The sequence below is a fragment of the Carassius gibelio genome, chromosome B17 (genome assembly GCF_023724105.1).
Source record: "Carassius gibelio isolate Cgi1373 ecotype wild population from Czech Republic chromosome B17, carGib1.2-hapl.c, whole genome shotgun sequence".
Classification (NCBI taxonomy): Eukaryota; Metazoa; Chordata; class Actinopteri; order Cypriniformes; family Cyprinidae; genus Carassius; species Carassius gibelio.
Window position 1 is genome coordinate 5,608,632 of NC_068412.1, and position 21,506 is coordinate 5,630,137.

General features: G+C 38.8%; 2 protein-coding genes across 13 annotated transcripts in view; both read left to right on the forward strand.

Annotated features, from left to right (window-relative positions):
- Positions 1 to 771: 771 nt before the first annotated feature.
- Positions 772 to 3,646, forward strand: LOC127976467 (cytochrome c oxidase subunit 7A2, mitochondrial). The gene is made up of 4 exons (XM_052580901.1): positions 772 to 927; positions 1,292 to 1,381; positions 1,949 to 2,033; positions 3,161 to 3,646. The coding sequence occupies exons 1-4, from the start codon at positions 799 to 801 to the stop codon at positions 3,217 to 3,219; spliced, it is 363 nt and encodes a 120-aa protein (XP_052436861.1). The 5' UTR covers positions 772 to 798; the 3' UTR covers positions 3,220 to 3,646.
- A 598-nt stretch (positions 3,647 to 4,244) lies between these two features.
- Positions 4,245 to 21,506, forward strand: part of col12a1a (collagen, type XII, alpha 1a) — a 71,609-nt gene continuing 54,347 nt past the window's right edge. For 6 of the 12 annotated variants that reach the window (XM_052580904.1, XM_052580902.1, XM_052580903.1 and 3 more), the window contains exons 1-14: positions 4,245 to 4,790; positions 5,472 to 5,575; positions 9,271 to 9,387; positions 9,471 to 9,611; positions 10,101 to 10,151; positions 10,822 to 11,085; positions 11,487 to 11,651; positions 11,737 to 11,910; positions 12,009 to 12,299; positions 12,913 to 13,515; positions 14,707 to 14,985; positions 15,075 to 15,347; positions 15,432 to 15,701; positions 20,997 to 21,266. In XM_052580904.1, coding sequence (XP_052436864.1) covers positions 5,506 to 5,575; positions 9,271 to 9,387; positions 9,471 to 9,611; positions 10,101 to 10,151; positions 10,822 to 11,085; positions 11,487 to 11,651; positions 11,737 to 11,910; positions 12,009 to 12,299; positions 12,913 to 13,515; positions 14,707 to 14,985; positions 15,075 to 15,347; positions 15,432 to 15,701; positions 20,997 to 21,266 — 2,968 coding nt within the window. In that variant the 5' untranslated portion in view covers positions 4,245 to 4,790; positions 5,472 to 5,505. The remainder of the gene's footprint in view (positions 4,791 to 5,471; positions 5,576 to 9,270; positions 9,388 to 9,470; positions 9,612 to 10,100; positions 10,152 to 10,821; positions 11,086 to 11,486; positions 11,652 to 11,736; positions 11,911 to 12,008; positions 12,300 to 12,912; positions 13,516 to 14,706; positions 14,986 to 15,074; positions 15,348 to 15,431; positions 15,702 to 20,996; positions 21,267 to 21,506) is intronic. The other 6 variants (XM_052580910.1, XM_052580908.1, XM_052580909.1 and 3 more) reach the window with 2 other exon arrangements.

The window sequence follows — 21,506 nt, forward strand, 5'->3', positions numbered from 1 at the left end:
GTGCTGAGTTGTGCTGTGGTGCTTTATTTCTCCACTTAAATATATTTTAAACATCTGTAACTACTACTGTTGTTGATTTTTAGAGCATCTATCTGCTCCTAATGTGCCTCCCAGTGACTGTGGGAAGAATGACAGGCAAAGGTTGAGTGTTGGAAATTAATTTGATATATATTTTTTAAAGATTTCAGTTAGTGTTAGTTTTTTTTCTCCCCCAAGAGCCTAGTAATGTATCCGTTTCTTATGAATTTTGCATAGTGACTTTTTGTTTTTTGTTTAGATTTTGTTGCACACAAGGTGTTAGTAAATTTAAGAAAGAAGTTTGGTTTTATGTGTAAAGTTCTTTAACATTTCTCTTATGAGTAGTAAAATAAAAACTGCTTAATTTATCAATAATAACATTGAACGAAACACCTTGTGTATCGGTTTTAAAAAATGACACGTAGGTCCTATTTCAGTGACATTGATATTTTATTAACAACATCACTCCTGAATGATCATAACTACCAAAAATAATATTTCAGTATAATACCCTTTTTACATAATGTAACTATTTATTCTAGGCCTACCTGGTATAAAAACAGTTTTATGAAAGGAAATTAGGATAAAATGTTACATTTTTGACTAAATGTATGCTACTTGCATTAACACCAACACACAAACAAAGAATTAAATACCAGAAATGTGTCTAAAGACGCACGAAGCGTAAACCGGGAAATGACGACTACGTGACTTGTCCGAACGAACCGATTCTCTGAAGCACCGGATCTTCTGAACGGCTCTGTCCGGTAGGGGGCAGTAATGCGCCTCTCGCTGCTGATCGTGCGCCAGACTCGTCTCGAGCAGAAGAAGGAAGTGACATTTTCAACTGTCCTTGTGCTGGAGCGGCTTCCTGAAGGAGAAGTTATCACAATGTTTAGGCACTTAAGGGTGAGATTTAAGATCTTCATGCGTGTCCTCATTCCACTCACGTACAGAAAGCGATGGATAGTCTTTTCTTTTACAGAGCTTGCTTGTATTTGAGCAGAATCAGAAACGCGTTAGCCTAGCAGGAGCATCGCTCGTGACCTCCTGTTCGTTACAGAGCAACATCGGTGCTTTTCTGTGTAAAACCGAGCTCCGTAAGAAATATAAAAACTCTCTATTAGTACACTGATATGCTAATTAATCCATCTGGTTAGGTTGAGCAGTCCTTCTCAAGGTCGATGAACTGGAGCTTCATGGAAAGCTTTACAATGTGTTGTGGTTTATTATTGTTATTCTCAGTCTAATTGTTATGTGTTTGTGTTAGTAGAGCCTGCAGCAGGTCTCCAGACGGACTCTGTCCAGCTCTGCTCGCAGACCGCTGGAGAACAAGGTCCCTCACAAGCAGAAGCTGTTTCAGGTCAGTCCTCCACTTCGGATCCAAATCAACCTCACCTTTAGACACTCATTCAGTTTTATTGACCTTTCTTTGACCTTTGGACCTGGCTAATGGTGCTGTTAAAGTCAAGACTGCTCAATGTGTTCCCAGGTTCTGGACTGATGGTCCAGTGTGGATGAACAGATAAGTACGAGATGACTCGCTCGTAGGGTTCACTTCTGTAGTAGGCTGTATTTACTAATCATTGCATGTGTTGTAATGCTGAGAGAGTACAAAGTGAAAGTAAAGGAGCAGTGTAAAGCTTCTATAACTGTGACAGCACTGGCTTTGACGCTGACACACTGATCGAGGGTTGGCTGTGACGTGTGCTCTCTGTCTGACTCTGATCCGTTTAAGATCGTAGAGAAGTGGATCGAAACAAGACGTTTTCTTAAAACACAGACATAAAGCTATAGCTGGTGCATTAATATTACTTTCAAATTGAGAATTTGGCTTTTCTAATTCAGTCTGTTTCTATGCTTCACGCGTGTGGCCCCCAAAAGTGCGTGCTCCTGCATCAGATGCTGAAGTGTGGCTTGTTTCTTTCAGGAAGACAATGGCATGCCAGTTCATCTGAAGGGAGGATCGACAGATGCTCTCTTGTACAGAGCAACCATGGCTCTTACTGTCTTTGGTAAGCTGTAGATATGTGGCTGGCCAGGATATTATTCATGCTTAATCTGCTTTTCATTTTATTTATCTGCTATCCCATTTAAATGAGATTGAAATCAGTGTGTTGGTATATAATAGAGTAATGATGAATAACTTCAGCAAATAAATTTTACATTAATAGGGGCCAATGAAATCAATTGCATGTTTTCCCCTAAATTCTGTTTTTATTTTCCTTTTTTATTTTCCGATTGAATGGTTTCGTTAAATGTAATAATCAAAAAGCATGCCAAATCAACTGAATTTATTATTACTATTATTTATGTATTTTGTAAAGAAAATCTACTGCTTAAAATTATTATCAAAACTGTGGTAATCAAATGAAGGCATCAAATATTAAAAATGTATTTAATCTTTTATTTTATAATAATAATAATAAAAAAGCTATTTTATTTTTGGCAAAGTGCTACTCTTAAAATTAAAACATGTAAGTAAAATTAATATTCCTTAAAGTTACTATTATAATTTTATTATTGTTGTAGTTATTATTATTGAATAATATTTTTGTGGGTTCTGCTATACAACAGAAAGTAGTTCACGTATGTTGTGTGCTAGCGAATATATATATATATATATATATTTAATTTAAATAACCTTTTATTTTTGGCAAAGTGCTACTGTTTTAAGTTGAAACATGGATGTAAAATTAATATATATAAAATGAAAATACTTTGTTACTATTATAATTTTATTATTGTTATAGCTGTAATTATTGAATAATGTTTTTGTGGGTTCTGCTATACAACAAAAAAGAAAATAAATGAATAATGAATTATGGAGGAAAGCACAACATTTTTGAAAAATATGTATTTTTTATTTTTTTAAATTAATTCCTGTATTCCACTGTTCTGTTAATTCATATAGTTTGCAACTGTATCAAACTATGTAATTATTTCTATTAACAGCATTACAGTTAGTTCTAGTTACTCATATCAGGGAAGTTTGGATCCCAGTCATTTTAATTCAAGTTAAAAGTCTTTAAGGCTGTTCAAAGGCACTGTCATATTGCTTAGTTTCTTGGTATCCTCTATGTGTGAATATGCAGTTCTTTGTCTGTGTGAACAGCACTCGTCTCGTCTCTTCTCTCCTCAGGGTCTGGTTATGTGCTGTATACACTGATCGATGCAGCGCTGCCCAAGAAGAAGAACTGAACGTGCTTCTCTGTTCATGTGTCTGAGCTGTAAAGATCTCTAAAGATCTCTGTGTGTCCTGTCACTTATTTTCATTACATTGGATTAATATTTATTGATTGTACTGTAAAGAGCAATCATTAATTATGTAATAAAACCTTCCACTGGCCGTCTGTGTTTGAAGATTTCCTCTCAACCGTATTTTCACAATATTTCATTAGATTTAAAGTTATGATGCACCAGAAGTAGTTACAGATCTGGTCTTCCATCCTGTGATGGGCGGGGCTTTGGTTCTGTGCGCTGGTTCTTGATTGGATGTTGATGTGTGGGCGTGGCTCTTAAAAAGGCAGGGGCGGGGCTTATGCATCACCAAAACATGTCTGTTGTTTTAATCTCTGGTCCAGTTATGACACTGATATAAGTGCAATAAATAAATAAAAATGTTAAACATGTTCATGAATGAATCATTCAAAATAAGGTCCATTACTGCATTTAGAAAATGAATACATATAGATACATATTAACTAAGTATGGTGGATAATTGTTCAGCTATGCTTTATAGTGTATGATAATTATGTTAAAAATATGCTAGTATTATGTTTTTTTTTTTTTTAAGAAATCTCTGCTTTTTATGCTGAATTATGAATAGGCTAAATCTTGCTTAGTAGTGTTATAATAAACGTGTTAAAAAAAAAGTAATGACTTTTAGCTCTAGGTAATCATGAGGAAAAACTGTTCTGTGCTGAAAAAAGGTTGGTGTTTTCATTCAGGCATTGTTAGTAAATTTCACGAACAATTACAAATAAATGGCAAATAACGCAACGAAGACGTGACGTTTTAAAGTAGAAAACGCACTCCATTATTTTCCTTCTTTTTTTTCTGTTTTGAATCTATCTCTGTCGACTGCTGAGGAAACACACCCGGGCAGTGAAGTATGTGCTTCAGTATGATTATAATATTAACACGACTGTGTATGAGGTCACGCAAACGTTCAATCATATATTCCCAATTTCGCATCGATGCTTCGTTTGAAGTGTAGTCAGTTTCATTTTTAACAACGCGGTCATGTGCTTGTGTAGACAGCCCTGCCATAAAACTATATCGACTTTTTCCCCTTTCAAGAGGGCTAAAGTAAGTCTAAACACGAGGATTTAATTAGCCCACAATACAGTTTTGGTTTCTGTGAGGTAGCTGAACGATTAAATCGTTCTGTACGTAAAAAGTAGCCTACATTTCACCAATAAGTATATTTCATTAATTCTAATAATTTTTCGAGTTAGTGACCTCACCCATCTTTTCCAAGCACAGCCTGTCCATTTCTCTTATTAAAGTTGAATAGCTCAGCACATCTGCATCCCACAGAAGCGGATTCTTCTACAGTAGTCTAGTCCCATATCTCGGATGTGAAAGAGGGGGCTCCATTCTTGAGGAGTTTCGTAAGGGAGTAAAGTTGGGAACAACCCCCTATTTAGAGTCAGGTTGAGCTCGGATTCCTCCCATTCTCTCAGAGGTTTCCCTCAGAGCTGGAGGAGCGAGAGAGAGAGAGAGGAGGCTCTCACACTTTCACTCGGGAGACTGACGGACGGTTACAGGTCTGAATACCATTTCTACACTTCATGCACACATCTCAAAGGAGTTTTTAGATTTGTACCGATGCATTTTTTTTTCTTAGAGAACGTGTTCAAGGAATTAAATTAACATTTAATCTTAGGCTATTTGGGAAGTTTTAATGTCTGGAATTTCGTAGTGATTTATGAGACATTTAGAGGATTTTATCACAATTTTGTAATTCATTAATGCATGTTTTTTATTGATTTTTTAATTTTTTAATTTATTAAACCTCTGCCACGTCTTTTTTTTTTTTTTTTTTTTTTTTGAAAATATTTACATTTTGGTAAAACGAGAGTTTTTTTTATGTTTAGCAAATAAATAATTCTGCTATATAGGGTAGTTGTTGATTTGGTCTTTGGTCTATAAATCAGATGAATGGTTATGCATTTTCATTGCACTTGTGTCAAGCTCCACGTGGAGGCGCTCACGAGCCGTGTCTCAATGAGAAGTAACTACACACATTACTTCTGAGAGAGAGAGAGAGAGAGAGAGAGAGAGATTCTTTCATTTAATTTCCATTTACATGTTTAGGTGTTAAAATGATTCACACTTATTTAGTACAAAATAAAACTAAACACACATTGAATGCATTATTTAATGTATAGCACTGTGCAATGACTGTAGAAATAACGATGAGTATAATTCTTTTTCTCTCTTTGTAGATTAATTAATGAGCAGCTGACTGTGTGTGTAAACATGAAGATCAGGCTGTCTTTGGCTGCCGCTGCACTCTTTGCTATATTACTGAATTCAGTAGAGGCTGAAGGTATAGTCCATGCCACCCGTCTCTCTTCTCTTTTAAAACATTTAGAGTGAAATATGTTTTTATTCATTCATTGGATGCCAAGCGTACATTGCTTGTTGAATATCTTATATTAAACTGTATTACTTCTTCTTATAAATCAACTTTGGCCAACACGATGCATTTATATATTATAATTTATAGCCTTATAGTTTATACATTTCTAGAAATATAGTTCTAATGATCTATTCAATGAAAATGACGTGCTCTATTTGTTTTAAAGAAGTGTTTTTCCAGCAATGTTGTCTGTGATTCCAGTCTACATAGAGGAGTGTGCTTCAACACACACAGAGAATTACAAAAGATCGATCTTTTTATGCTTAATATGTTTAGTATGAAAAATCTTTAGCCACATTCTGCCATTTGTTGCGAGGCCTGCCTGCAGTCTGGGACGGTCATCACCTCCTCTGTGAGTCAGTTAGTGCCCAATGATTCACCATTAGTGCTGGGTAATTACAGGAGCCCAGATGAGAACGTTGTTACAAAAGCATCATTATTACATTTCGGAAAAAAGGTTAAAATTCAGATTTTTACAGTAAGATCTTGCAGAGACATAATTATCTTAAGTCAAACTCAAATGTACATTTATCAAAAGTCAAAACACAGTGTTAGTTTTAAGATTTTTTTTATTTTTACTGCACTGTGTGTAGCTGGATCAGGGTTGCCAGATCCTAGAAATAGTTTCAGCTCAAAACCCACCCAGAGGGAATGAAATCGATTCTATTTTTCCCCCGCATCCAATCACAGTTGGATTCACTGCTGGATTCCCATAAAAAGGCTTAAAATAAACTTGATTTTATTTATTCTTTATTTATGACTGGTTTCTATGTATATGCATATTTAAATATTTAATTAGTATTTTATGCCTCTTAGGTTACTGAACCTGAATAGGTGCTTTGAGTTTATAAAAATATTTTTTGTTCTAATGACAAATAGTTTAAAATGTGCGATGTAAATATGTCTAACACTGTGAAAACATGTAATACACTGACATAACTATCCATATATAAACTTTTTTTTTTTGCTATAAAATGTGCATTATCCTTAATTCTTTCACACAGTTTTTCATGCATTAAAATAAATCTGATATTTTCTGATCTCAGTCAAGATCAATAATCAAAACAACCTTGGCAGGCAACACTGAGCTGGATACACACATAAAATGAATTTTTGAAAATATAAAAACACATGTACTTTATGCTTAACTAAATGGGTTCCAAAAGTAAAATGGACAAATGTTTTCCACCGCATGATTTGAAGTTGTCTTAGTTTAAGACGGATCTGTAATTAAAGTGACCACACAGCATCAGTTTAGCCAGTCTCGAGCGAAAGTGATGCGAGAATGTGAAGTTTGATTCAACTGGAGAACCAAATGGAAACATTCTCTTTTTTTTCTGCGCGTGTTGTAACAGAATGGAAAGATGTAACACGAGAGGGCTGAATTAGTCCTCAGACAGCACAAAGACAAAGAGCCTTTTTAGGTATCACGAAAACGCTGAGTTGCAATCCATACGGAAAGTTCATCTGCAGTAATGTTTAATGTCAGCACATGTTGTGGAATTACTTTGGCATCTGCTCGGCTTCTCCGGGAGACTCTTTTCCCAACTGCCTGGCAACGGCGCTAGCCAGAACGAATGCCTGACTGGCTGGAGGTTATTGACACGGGGCAGACTTCTCTCCGGGGGATGAGAGAAGTGCTCTCCTGATGGGCCTCCTCATCCTGAAGTTTCCAGAATCTTAACACGAGCCGACGTTTGTGTCAACAGAGTCAACAAAGCTGTCATGTTCCATTATTAAAACAGTTGCGCAGCTCATTTTAAAGCTCAGTGGTAGGTAGCGTTTCACACATGGTTTGCGTGCGCTGGGGCCGTGACACAAGATGAAGACTCATGGGTCAGGCCTGTTCGGACACATGAAGGGAATCGGCTCAGACCGCTTGAGTTTGACGCGTCAGGTTGGTGAGCATTCTTTCTCCAGCAGGTCGTGTTGTGTGTCGTCTTCCTGGTGTGCTTCCTCCACCGTTTATTTTAAAATGATATTCTGCTGCTCTGGACGCTTCTTCCTTCCTTCTTCTTCCTCCCGTCCTCATTATTCAGCTGGCCGTCAAGAACAATTAAGAACAGTAGTGCATGGTAAAGTCTCTAGAGCGAAGATCTGCTCTTATAGATGATCATAGATCTATAGCAGACACTGTGGATCTTCATCACCTTGTCGATGAAGACTAGTAATAAATGTACTAGTTTACAGAACTCTACAATGCATTCTTAAAAATAAAGGTTCCAGATAGAATCAAATCATGTTCTACTGCTTAAAATTGTAAAATACTGAGCTGAAGAACCTATAATGTACTGGAACATCAATAACTTTTTTTTAATCTCCAAAGTACATCTAAAGTTTTAAGTGTTCTAAGAAATAAAGGTTCTTTATTGTCATTGAAGATTCCACAAAGAATCTTGAACATCCATTGCACCTTTCTATTGCACAGAAGGTTCTTTTGAGAAATGTTCACTGAGAGGTTCTTTGGGGAACTAAAATATTGTTAGGAGCCCTTATATTTAAGAATGTGATATTGCAAGCTGCACTCTAAATATACTAAATCATTTCTGTAATATTCAGCATGTTTAATATCACCTGTTGTTTGCATTTCGGATGACATCGCCTGTTTTTCCAATGCATTCTTTGCATTCAAGACATTATTCTGACAGCAGAGATTTACATCAGTCATCAGCATTCATGCATGCAGATGTAACATGGATGCTGAGTACGTTAGTGGACATCTTATCATCTTAGATCCCTCCTTCTGAGATGTGATCCATGACGATTTGATGTAGAATGCGTGTCAATAATGTCTATAACAGAATATCATTTTGAAATACATTTGTTGTGTTGTCCTTTGTGTTGTACATGGGAACAGTGTAAGAAGTTGTTCACCCATGTACATGTGCATGACACTTTGACAACCAGACGAATGCGGATCGACTGTTGTCTTGTCAAGCACATCTTCTGTGTGAAAAGGAACTACACAAAAGTCTGTCACGACAAGTTGTGTATTCTTTTTTTGAGATTTGCAATGGATACGTGCCTTCAGTAAAACTTGTCAGTACTCAAGCCCTTGTGGAATATATGCATATATACAAAGCGTATATATAACATATATGTATTTTTCTCTACTCCGGACAGAGCCATCTGGACATCTCTGACATCTCGAAAACTTGATTCCATTGTATAATCAATATTTTGGGAATGGAAACATTGTCTTGATATGATTTATTTTTGTCACCAGACTTCCAGTGACCGGGCATGCCTTGTATTGAACGCATTCAGCATGTATTGGATGGTCTGTCGACGACATTTTGTTTGTGATAGGAATGTGTTTAGCTCTTCTCTGCTTGAGCTGCAGACCGTGAGATTCCAGGTTTTGCAACTCAAGAAAGGGCCATTTGAACCGAAATGGCTTCCGTCACTCTCTTACGTCGTGTTTTGTCACCTTTACTGTTGGATCTGTTTGTCTCGCCCAACAATAAACAACTAAACTTCAGTCCTGAAGTGTTTGTCGTTGGGGTTGTTGAAAATCGTCTAACGTTTCTTTGCTAAATTTATTATTAATTCAAATATTGCCATTTCTGGTGATCGTGACTCTATTAACCCTTTGTTTGCAGTGGAGCCTCCTTCAGACTTGAAATTTAAAATCCTGAATGAAAACACAGTGCATATGTCATGGAGGAGGCCTTCGTCTCAGATACAGGGCTACAGAATACAAGTCATATCAGACACAGGTGCGTGATGTCAACAGCTGCATGTGTTTTGAGCGGCTTCGAGGGACTTATCTTCTGACTCGATATGTTGTTATCTGTTCCAGATGATTTGAAAGATTTCAGTCTCCCTTCCTCGGCCTCAGACACATCAATCACAGATTTAACTCCAGATGTAGACTATTCAGTGTCAATCAGTTCATTTGATGGTGCTGAAGAAAGTATCCCTATCCTTGGACAAATAACAAGTGCGTGCACAACAGACATCCTCTATATCTTTTTCTTATTAGTTCTGTATCTTAAAACAAGCAACTGTTGGTATTGCATGTATGCATGGTAAGGGATTTGCTCATGTGTTACATTTTGACTTGAAACTTGGACATGGGTGATGTTTTAAGTCATGTGGCTTATGGGATAAAGAAGAGGAATTGTAGTCTTGCTTTTAAAAGCCACTTTCAAGAACAGTTTACATTTAATATCTTACAAAGGTAATTTGGTAACTTTAGTCTTGTCTAGAGACCAAAATATAATAGAGAGTTACTCTTTCAAGCACTGACAACACACCATTCACATTTTCTTCAAAAAATGTAAAAAAAAAAAAATCCAGTTTAGTTCGAGACTTTCTTTGCAAATGTACAACAAATGAGATGTTGTTGGTTATTAGATTTGATAAATCTATTTGCCGAAAGGAAATGTGAGCTTCCAAGACACAGGGCTAACTTCTTCTGCTATTACAGTTCAATCCAGCAACACAAGTGGAACGAAGAGGCCACCGTCAGAGGCTGTCAGTGAGTAGATTCAATCAAACCACTTCTTCATCATTCCAGATGTTAGTTTTCTTATCACATATGAAAGGGAATTTTATATACAGGGTATTACATCACATTTTTCCTCTAAACTTGGTCACGAAAAGAAAGATTGCTCAAGGCTGTGGTTGGCAATGCCTTTAATTAAAAAGCATTAAAATAGAATCAGAGCTCATAAAACACTTTGCTTTGTACTGTTATAACACAGAGAGGGGGCTTTTTCTAGCCTCACTCATTGACTCGCACACACACAGACATCACAACTAGTGGAAAGGATTACGGTCCTGACCCAATTCCACTTCTTGAGTCCAAATCATGCCAAAACAAATCCAATCGAAATTCCAGAAAACCTGTTCTCAAGATGTACATTTCACAGTAAAGTTTTGGAGTGGTGTCTAAAGAAACAGAAATAAGCTTACTGAAAGTTTCCATTTGCTTCGGAAGCATCATTTTCTGTTAAAGGAAACAGACAGAGGACATGACTTTTTAGGAGTCATTAATAACCATGCAAGTGTAGTTGCAAATAGACTAAACAACAAAAAAATGTTCTCCATTAATATGTCAGATAATTCAAATGCCAAAGAGTGAAGTCGATCTGTAGTAGACTCTTATATAGCTTTCTCTAATGCCTCTTCATTGCCTCCTCATGCAGAGTGTTCAGTGAGTGCTATAGCAGATCTGGTATTCCTGGTGGATGGCTCTTGGAGCGTGGGAAGAGAAAACTTTAAATACATCCGGAGTTTCATCTGGGCCATGGCGGGAGCTTTTGACATAGAAGAGGATAAGACCAGAGTGGCTGTGGTACAGTACAGCTCAGATACCAGGACAGAGTTCAACCTGAACCAGTATTACAGACGGCCTGATGTCCTGCGAGCCATTAAAAATCTGCCCTACAAGGGGGGTAATACCATGACAGGTGTGTAAAAGATTTACAATTTGCCATTCCATTATTTGGCTGATTAGGACTTGTTTCCGTATCAGCATCTGTGTTGGTCCTGGAACAGCCCTAGTCAACATTAATCATCCAATCAGAGTTTGGGGATTGTTGGTGGAAGGGATTGGGTTTGGCTTGGAGTGTGCACATATTCTTGTAAGTCTATCATGTGGTAACACATAGATGATATTAGAACACACTACTGGCTTAAAAATAAACCATTACCTGACAAAACATAAAAAAGAGCCATAAACAACACCAATTCTTCCAAAATAAATACTTAAAAGAGTAACATGTAACATATGTAACAAGGACGCCTTAAAAAAGTGTGACAAAATCTTGACATTAATTAATTTGTTCCGGTTTCTTACACGCTCGACCAGGTGATGCAATGGACTATCTGGTGAAAAACACGTTCACTGCGGTGGCTGGAGCCAGGAAGGGATTCCCAAAAGTAGCCATGATCATCACGGATGGAAAGTCTCAAGATCCAGTTGGGGAGTACGCCGAACGCCTGAGGAACATTGGAGTAGAGATCTTTGTCCTGGGTATGTTCAGTATACATCTATTGAACATGCTTCGTAATCCAAAACTGCATGAAACACTATTTCAAGCTGCGTTTCATGTCTTCAGGTATCAAAGGAGCAGATGAGGATGAGTTAAAGGAGATGGCCTCCGCTCCCCACAGCAAGCATATCTATAATGTCCCAAACTTTGACATGATCAATCAGGTGCAGAAGGAGCTCATCACTCAGGTGTGCTTCGGTGTGGAGGAGCAGCTCAATTTGCTTGCAAGCGGAGAGGAAGGTACTGGCCATGCACACATAATCCCATTAAACACACAGAGAATTGACCAGTTAATGGAAGATCTATAAATCATAAATATTTATCCTTTTTTACCCCAGTTGTTGAACCAGCTACGGAACTCAGAGTAACTGACATCTCCTCCAAATCCATGAGGATCACGTGGCATTCGTCTCCTGGTGACATCACAGGCTATAAGCTGCAGGTCTTCCCCATGATTACTGGCGCCAAGAAGCAGGAGCTCTACACAGGGCCCACATTCACCGTGGCCAACGTCAGAGACCTGTCTCCTGAGACAGAGTATGAGATCAGTCTGTTTGCCCTCAAAGGTCTGACCCCTAGTAAGCCACAAGTGGTCAATGAGAAAACACAGCCTGTGAAGGTGTCTACAGGTAAGATGCTAACAACTTGTTTCATTAATGCTTTCAAGTCCCTGTTTACACCTGGTGTTAAGTTGCGTTTTTTCGATTGGGTAAAAGTAGACAAGAGAGACAAATTCCCATTTATAATTGGTGCTTTAATCCATTGCTTTTCTCCAATTTTGGCCATTTCTGTCTTTATTTTGAGGGGAGGGTCTGTGGGCGAGTGTATCTATGGGCCTTTTCTGATCTGATTTAATATTGTGAAATAAGCAATATTACATAGAACAATTTACATAGAAACCAATACGTAGAGCAGCAGATTTAAAATCACAAACTGTGTTGATCAAGGATGCAACTGTTCCTGGATCACCTTGTGGGGACTAAATGTACAATATTTTCCTATCTAAATGTACAATATTTTACAATCTTTAACCATCATATTATAGGCTGGAATATGCTACATAGTAAAACTCATGGGAAAGGTTGTGTAGTGTATTCCAGCCTTAAATCTCACAGATCCACCCTATTCATAGTTTATCTATAAACTGGTACTTTTTGACTTACACTCAAAATGCAAAAAAATAATCATATTTATAATTTCCAGACAAACGGGTTGTGAAGTCTTGTGTTTTGTTCCCTATAGAGTGCTCCCTAGAGGTCGAGGTCCAAGCCGATATTGTCCTCCTGGTTGATGGCTCGTACAGTATAGGACTGGCTAACTTTGCTAAAGTTAGATCCTTCCTTGAAGTGCTTGTTAATTCTTTTGACATCGGACCCAACAAAGTGCAGATCAGCTTGGTTCAGTACAGCCGGGATCCTCACACTGAGTTTGCCTTGAACAAGCACCGTGACAATGCAGCTGTGCTCAGTGCGGTCCGCACCTTCCCCTACCGTGGGGGCTCCACCAACACTGGCAAGGCCATGTCCTACGTAAGGGAAAAGATCTTCATTCCAGCCCGTGGCGCTCGTGATAACGTGCCCCGAGTCATGGTGCTCATCACAGACGGCAAGTCCTCTGATTCCTTCAAAAACCCTGCCAACAAACTAAGGGATGCAGACGTGGAGATTTTCGCCGTGGGAGTCAAGGACGCCGTGCGCTCCGAGCTGGAGGCGATTGCCAACGCTCCTGCTGATAACCATGTGTTTGAGGTGGAAGACTTTGACTCTTTTCAGCGGATCTCCAAGGAACTAACCACATCCATCTGTCTAAGAATTGAGCAGGAGCTCCATAACATCAAGAAAAGAAGTATGTGCTAGCTTCGATTACATTTGTATTGTTTTTTTTTCTTCAGTCATCTCTGTTTGTGTTTATGTGAGTGAGCTTTCCATGATTTCCAAGTAGGACATGTTGCTGGATCAACAGCCTTGATGGACCTGGAATAATAGTCTTATCAACCAATAACATTTCAGGAATGAAAATAGTATTAAGGTTAGGGCTAGGGTTAGGGATTTGAACAACAATCTTGTCAGTCTATCTATTCCCTCTGATAAGCTCTGGGGTAGTTAGTTAAGGATAGGCTTCAGACTATGTTTGTTTGATGGGAATGTTGTTCCAGGATCAACAAAAGATGTTGATCCATGAACACACCCTGCTTGGGACAGTCACCAGTGTGGTTTCATAATACAAAAACTAGGAAACATCTGTTAAGGGCAGATTAGACATAATAAACATCAGGAACAATAAATAATCAACATCTCAATATCATCATATTCAAAACTAAATTGATGTTATACGCTACACATTTCAGTTTTATGATTGTGTTAAAGGGACAGTTCAACCAAAAATGAAACTTTTGTCATCATTTTACTCATCCTCAAGTTGTTCCAAACCTGCACAAGTTTATTTTTACTGTTGAACACTGTTGAAGAAGATATTTTGAGGAATATATTGGTAGACAAACAGTAGTATTTTTCCCATACTATGGAAGTCAATGGAGATTTCGAAACTTAACACTTTATTTTTAGGTTTAATTATTGCTATTAACAAACCATTAACTATGACTTTTGCCTCAATACACTACTAATTGTCTGCTTCTTTATGAATAGTAAGGTTTTTGTAAAGTTTAGGTGTTGGTATGATTAGGGATGTAGAATATGGTAATGCACAATATGTGCTTCATAAGTAATAAACAGCCAATATGTTATTAGGCATGCTAATTTTTGATAGTGAGAATTGGTCCCTATTCTGAAGTGTACCCTCAACCTTTTTTTTACTATATATCTTCTTTTGTGTTCAACAGTACAGGGTTGTAACAACTTGAGAATGAGTTAATGATAAAATGATGAAAGGATTTAATTTTTAGGTGAATTATCCCTTTAACTCATGTGTATTTAGAATGTATTACTTGGTCCCCTTGAAGCAAATCTGCAAGCAAGACCAAATTTAAAGCATGGAAAGCAAGATAATAAACTTATAATGCTGTGCTCTCTCATACAGGTTTGGTTCCCCCAAAGTCGCTAAGCTTTTCTGAGGTCACCTCCAGAAGCTTCAGGACCTCGTGGATTTCTGACGGAGAGGATATCCTGTCTTTTCTGGTGCGTTTCAGGCCAGCGGCTGACATAACTGGAGACTACATCTCTTTGGTGGTTCCTCATGACACCTCCTCTACGATTTTGCCCAATCTCACGCCCCTGACCACTTATGAGGTTAACGTCATCGCCCAGTATGATAAAGGAGACAGTTTTCCCTTAATAGGGGAGGAGACGACTTTAGAAGGTATTTAATCATAGTCAAAGTTGATTATCAGTGAGAAGTGCAGCTTTTTTTGCATGCGGCTGATAACACGCACTTCTCTCGCATTTCAGAATTAGGCTCTGTCCGTAACCTCGTGGTGAGTGAAGAGACCGTAGACAGTTTCCGTGTGTCGTGGAGAGCCGCTCCAGGAGCAGTGCTGAGGTACAGACTGTTGTATGAGCCAGTGGGTGGAGGAGATAAACTGGAAGCACAGACTGATGGGAGTCAGGTCACCATTGTGCTCCATGAACTGCTACCCGTCACAACCTACCGTATTACAGTGTACCCTGAGTATGCAAGCGGAGCGGGTTCCTCCATGGACACTGAGGGCACCACAAAAGAAGGTCAGCACTGTCAGAAGCTTTGACTCTTTTATCTTGAAATTCTAAAACAAGTAAATGAATCCCATATTTATTATTCTCTCTCAGTCCGGGGCTCTCCACGTGACCTGAGGGTCTTCAACGAGACCGTGTCCAGCATGAGGGTCTCATGGCGAGCCGCCCCAGGCAATGTGCTGCAATATCAAGTGGCCTACAAACCCGATGGTGGGGAAAGGAAAGAAATGTTTGTTAAAGGAGACACAACAACTGCTTTGCTGAGAAATCTGTCCCCGGACACCGAGTATGAGCTGTTCGTCAGTGCTCGTTACACCTCTGGCCTCGGAGCACCTCTGATGGGAACAGGCACCACTCTGGAAGGTAAGGCACTTCAGTATTGCATTGGAAGCTTTTTCTACAATGTGCATTTTCAACTGATAGGGGCCATCTGAACAATCTCAAGATCTGATCATTCCCAAATATTGGCAGATATACCCTAAAGAAATAGATTTGTTTAATGCAAAGTATACTACAAATTCATTTACACATATGTACTTAATAAAAATACCAAAAATGTGTCATCTAATGACAGATCTCACTGTGTGGATTCCCCCACGCTCGGGTGTATGCATTTGGTGTGTGGGCAGCAGATGAATTAGCTGAGCTTGTAAGAATGTCCTCACCCATGCTTGGCATTGAAAGGAGAGTGAATGGAAACAAAACCTCAAAAGATATTGGTTTGCTGAAATCTAACCATACTCTTGCAATCAGAATTTGGGGTTTCAAAATGAAATCATACAGTGTATAGCTCTGTTCTACTTTTCTAAAGTTACTAATTTAAAAATCACATCATGTCATTAAATAGATTGCAAAGTCTTTTGATTTTTAGTGATTGCTAGTTATTTGTGTCCTATTACTATCTGGCTTATATGAGTGGTCTCAAACCACTAAGAGCCAGTTTCTTCTACTTAAAAAAAAGCTTCCCTTTTTGCTTTCGCACACGTCTCTCTCAATATTCTCTTGATAAAAGCATGTCAGAACTGCCATTAACTTGTGGGCTTGGCTGAAGGTTAGTCACTGCCAAACATTTTCATCCAAGGTTTTTAGCCCTAACGTATCAGCCATAAATGCCCAATACTTACAGCATCTCTTTCTTTGGATGGATTTCAAGCAGTGTCACATTAAAATTACCGATTACAGCATCGAACCAGAACTGCTAATGGCTGTCCTCCGCTCATTATACAAAAGCACTTATTTCAGAGGCTTGTCATTATGTATGCTGACTCAAGATGCCTTTCAATGAAGAGCTGAAGGAAACATGTGACTAATTTTTGGCCGATGACAAGGCGTTTCCAAACTGAGCTGCGTTAAACTCCATACCCTGGAGCATAACACAGCTTTCTTTGTTTTAGTTGCCCTCAGCCTCCAGAAAAAGTGCATTGTGGGGCCAATCCCAGTTGAAGCAATTAGGAAGTGACTTAAACGAGGGCTTCAGGGGCTGACCAGCTCACACTGCATCTCCTCTTCAGCCTGTTAAACTAAATAGTAAAAAATGCCGTTACAAATGTTAACTTGCATATCTTCTTAATTCAAAAATGTAAACTTGTTTTTCTAAATCCACCAGTTTGCTCCAGGGGTCTCAGAGCGTCTTTGTGTTTTAACATCTGGTGAATGTGGTTGCAGTCAGCATGAGTTTTGTCTCATGATAGTTTTTGTGGAAAATGGGCTTGGGCTGTGAGATCTTTGCCAGCACCAGATTATGTCTCTTATCCAAGACTTCTGCCCTGTTTTACTGAATATGAGCTGAATTCTGTGAGGACAGAGAGAACAGACCTCATTTTCTCATCAAGCGCTGTCCAGTTGGATCCCATGCAAATGTTGCAAAGCTTAATCAGTGTGCTATTTGAGATTATCCAAGTGTAAGTCATGCAAGGTTGCTTGAGATGTTTTCGTCAGCTTTGTATGGCAGCTGTTCAAAAGGACACTCAAGATGTTCATTACCAATGTGTTCTCAGTTTGTGACCACCCCACTGGTTCATTACCTCTTAAAGATCGATTTCTCAGATGTGTCATTTTTTATTCCACTCAGTCAGTGGCAGAGTTTGCTTTCTCTGAATGTGGACATGGGTGAGAAGATCCAGAAATTAGATCCAGGGCCTGAAATTGGGTTAAGTCTATGAAACAGCTACACCGAGGAAACCAGTGGAAAATGGTGCTAAATTGTTCATGATGTAGTTATTTGTAGATTTAGCGAAAGCTGGCACCCGTGATCAGGGGCTCAAGGTTTGGCTGGTTCGATTTTCGAAACAGTTGTGCTTAATATTTTTTGGTACCTGTGAGACTTTTTTCAGGATTCTTTGATAAAAAAAAAAGTAAAAAAAAAAAAAAAAGATATTGTGTGGGTGTATTACAATATGCGCTGCTATTCAAAATTAATAATTAATACTTTTATCAGTAAAATAATGATAGTAAAGACATTGTTAGAAAATATTAATATTTTGAGTAATTGCTGTTGTTTTTTAATTTGTATTCATCAAAGAATAAAAAAATGATCACAGGTTCAAAAAATATTATGCATCACAACAGTTTCAACACTGATAATAAATCAGAATATTAGAATGATTTCAGAAGGATCATGTGACACTGTCGACTGGAATAAAGGCTGATGGAAATTAAGCGCTGCGTCACAGAAGTAAATTATATTTGAAAGTATATTTAAATAGGAAACCAATATTAGAAATTGCAAATAATATTTCACAATTTTACTGTTTTTCTGTACCTTGATGAGCATAAGAGACTTTGAATGAGGATAAAATCTTTAATATGCATGAGAGTGTCAGTCAAAGTCAGAGTACCTTGCAGGCAAGTTCAAGTCTCAGCTCTTTCTTGACCCTGTTCCCCACTGCCTCCTGTCTACCCTAGAGCTGTCCTATCGAAATAAAGGCAAAAGGCCAAAAATGCACTTAATATACACAAGCTGGTCAAATCATCTGTCAAGAGAATGTGTGGGGCTGAAGGACACAGCATTGGAGAATTTGTCTTGCTTCCAGGCACTCCAAAGTGAAATAATTCAGGATGACAGTCACGTTAGTGCTAGAACTCCTGTTCCCAGTTAACATCAACATTTTGCTTGGATGGAATGCTAAAACAAGGATCAAAGAAGGAAAAATAGCAAATGTGAAGGTCCAAAAGTAGTCTGGTTTTAATCTAGCCTCAACACACAACAATATGAGGACAGCATTAATAAACATATGCACGGTATTGTACTGTTGTGTCTCTGTTTAATGGCTAAATTTTTTATCAGTGCAAAACCACAAATGAACATTCATTAATAGCTTGTGTTGTCTGAGTAGAGATGTTCTGCAGTGCCTGGCATTGGCAGTTTGTCTGCAGCCTGCAGAAGACATTAGCATATGATCTGCCCTCTTTGTGCTCTGTCAGTAAAATCAGACGTTAATCCTGGACGGAGAAAACAACTTCAGATCCAGTCAAGCTGGCATGGAGTCCTAATTTCTCTCTCTGTTTCATCTTGAATTAGTTATTGGTGTTCACTAAGGTATGCAAGCACTTCAGCTATTAACTATTAAACTTCAGTCCATAACTTGATGTTGCAAAAACGAATGTGTGTGTTGCTGTTTACTAAGTAAACAGGTTTTTCACCTGGTGGATAATAAAATGACCAAACCACTCAACATCTCTGCAACCTCATCTCAACAGCTTTGGCATTGGCAAGCACTGGCTACTTTTTTTTTTACCCTCTTTTGAAACGTCTAAAATATTCCTACATAAAAAACCCTGTACAGATGTTTAAGAAAAGTTAAGACTTTGGAGCACTTGCTGGAAAGAAACAGGGACATAATTTTCCTCAGCGGTTATCCTGTGATTTGCAGTCCCTATGCTCCCAGGTCTATGAGCTATGACGCAGAGCCTGGTAATTTCACTTTGACGTGGGCGGTTGTTTTATATTGACAAATGGCCCGTTTGGCTTGTTTTAGACCAAGGAGCTCAATGTGTGAGAGACAGGTGACTATCCTAATGTCAGGAGAGCATAAGGATGGGTGGTGAAAGGGAAAGGTGTTACCGTGAAAGTTTTACACTGCAGTTCACTATGCTGTCAGCACCCTGACAATTTCATATCATTTCAAGTCCCTCTCCTCTCTTCTGCTTTGGGCCACTCAACATAGAACTGAGAGAGAGAGAGAGAGAGAGAGACAGAGAGAGAGAGAGCGAGAGAGAGGAGAGAGAGAGAAGATAGGTAGGTGGTATGGCGCAGATCAAAAAGCGAAAATCTGCAGTCTTAGCAGTCTGTGTTTAATGGATCTGGTTTCGTGTTCAATGGAAAGTAGATGTGATGACAGATGTGTGGCGGCAGAGAGAGAAATTATTTTTGCAGAGATGTTTTCCAGGGTATGCGTTACTGACAGAGTAAATCAAAGCAATCGCAAGCTACCGATGTCTTAGACAGACTAGTGGAGAATTAGATAAAGGCTCATTTAACAGTAAGGTTCACTCAAATTCTTCATATTTAAATTAAAAAAAAAACTTTTGTACCTATAAAATACATTTGTACCCATCTACATTATATGTTTGGTCTTATTTTGTCTAATCAGTCTCTAAGCCTGGTAAAACTGGTGTTAAATGTTTTAGGTGATTAGCTAGGCCCTGTCCCAAATGAAACACTTCATGTGCACTTGCGGTCTTAAGGGCTTACAATGACCACTGCATGCACATATCTGTTAAAACCACGAGACCATAGGGTGTCCCATTTGTCATTTTAATGTTCATTAGGTTGCTGTTGAGTGCCCCCTTTATGGCAGTTATGTACCCTCAATCTGCACTGGGACTAGCTCTGCAGCTGACTTCTACCCAACAGTCAAAGTGGCATTACGTCATGAAATTGTGGACTTAGAGGAAGACCACAAAGGTTTAGAGTGATATTTGGGACAAGGCCCATGTTGTTCTCCTTGCTGGAAATCCAGCACTAGTGGCACCAACATAAGGTATGCTGGATTTTTGGTTTGCTGGACCAAGTAAGGGAAGCAGCAATCTCAGTTGCTTGAGAACAGAATGCTGGTTCCCGAGCTAGACCAGAACTATACCAGCTCTAACCAGTATAAACCGGCCTGGACTAATATGGAATTCATGTAGTTAATTTTTTCAGCAGGGCTCCCAGCTGGACTAGATCCCTAAAGCCACCAAAACATGCCCACCTAAGCTTGGACAGCCTGGTTAACCAATGCAGGCTGCTTAAACCCAGCTATACAGTATTTTGCTGGTCTTAGCCTGGCCAAACTGGTGTTAACTGGTTTAGGTGATTGGAAAGTTGGTCCCGTAGGCTGAGTAGCTGTTAGAAACCTGTTTAAAACTATCATAACATGTCCTCCTAACAAGCTCGGCCATACTGGTAGACAAGTTAACCAATGAGGCCTGGTTAGTATTTTGTTGGTCTAATTAGTCTCTAAGCCTGGCCAAATTTTTTTTAACAAGTGTGTCTTCCAGTCTGAACACTGTAAGTGTCAGAGGTCTTTCTAAAACCTTTAAAACATGACTACCTTACCAGCCTGGCCAGGCTGGGAGACTAGTTAACCAAGGTAGCCTTATTTAATGCAAGTGTTTGTTGTGACCAGATTATTATGATGTTTTTAAAACCTTTGTATCTTTTTTTCAATCATTCAGAAGTCGGCTCAGCTACAAATCTAGTTACTTCGGATGTGACTGAGAGCAGTTTTGTAGCATCCTGGACTGCTGCCCCTGGCAACGTCCGCCATTATCGTGTCACCTGGAAATCCCTCTTTTCAGAGGAAGCTGGCGAGAAAACCGTCCCTGGGGAATTAACCACCACTGTTCTGGATGGACTAACACCAGAGACCCGCTACAAGGTTTCTGTCTACGCTGCCTACAGCAGTAAGGAGGGGCAGCCGCTGCATGGAGAGGAGACCACAGATGGTAAGTCAATTCCCGCCTTCGTAATGAATCCAGCATATGACCAAACACTCTTTACCTCGCTCTGTTTGTCTGAGGTGGGCCTCTCGTCCTGATGTAACCTACCCCAGAGAGGGGAAAAAAATTATATGCTGTATATAGTGTCCAAATATTTCACTGACATGAATATAAACCTTAATGAAGTATCTGCCCTAATCTGAACCAGTCACTGAAAAGTTTGAAAATGACACTCAACCTAATTAA

Excerpts from the sequence above, each read along its gene's own strand:
- LOC127976467 (XM_052580901.1), top strand. The coding sequence starts at position 799 with ATGCGCCTCTCGCTGCTGATCGTGCGCCAGACTCGTCTCGAGCAGAAG. Across the intron at positions 928-1,291 it reads CAATGTTTAGGCACTTAAGG|AGCCTGCAGCAGGTCTCCAG; the intron begins GTGAGATTTAAG and ends TTGTGTTAGTAG. Across the intron at positions 2,034-3,160 it reads CATGGCTCTTACTGTCTTTG|GGTCTGGTTATGTGCTGTAT; the intron begins GTAAGCTGTAGA and ends TTCTCTCCTCAG.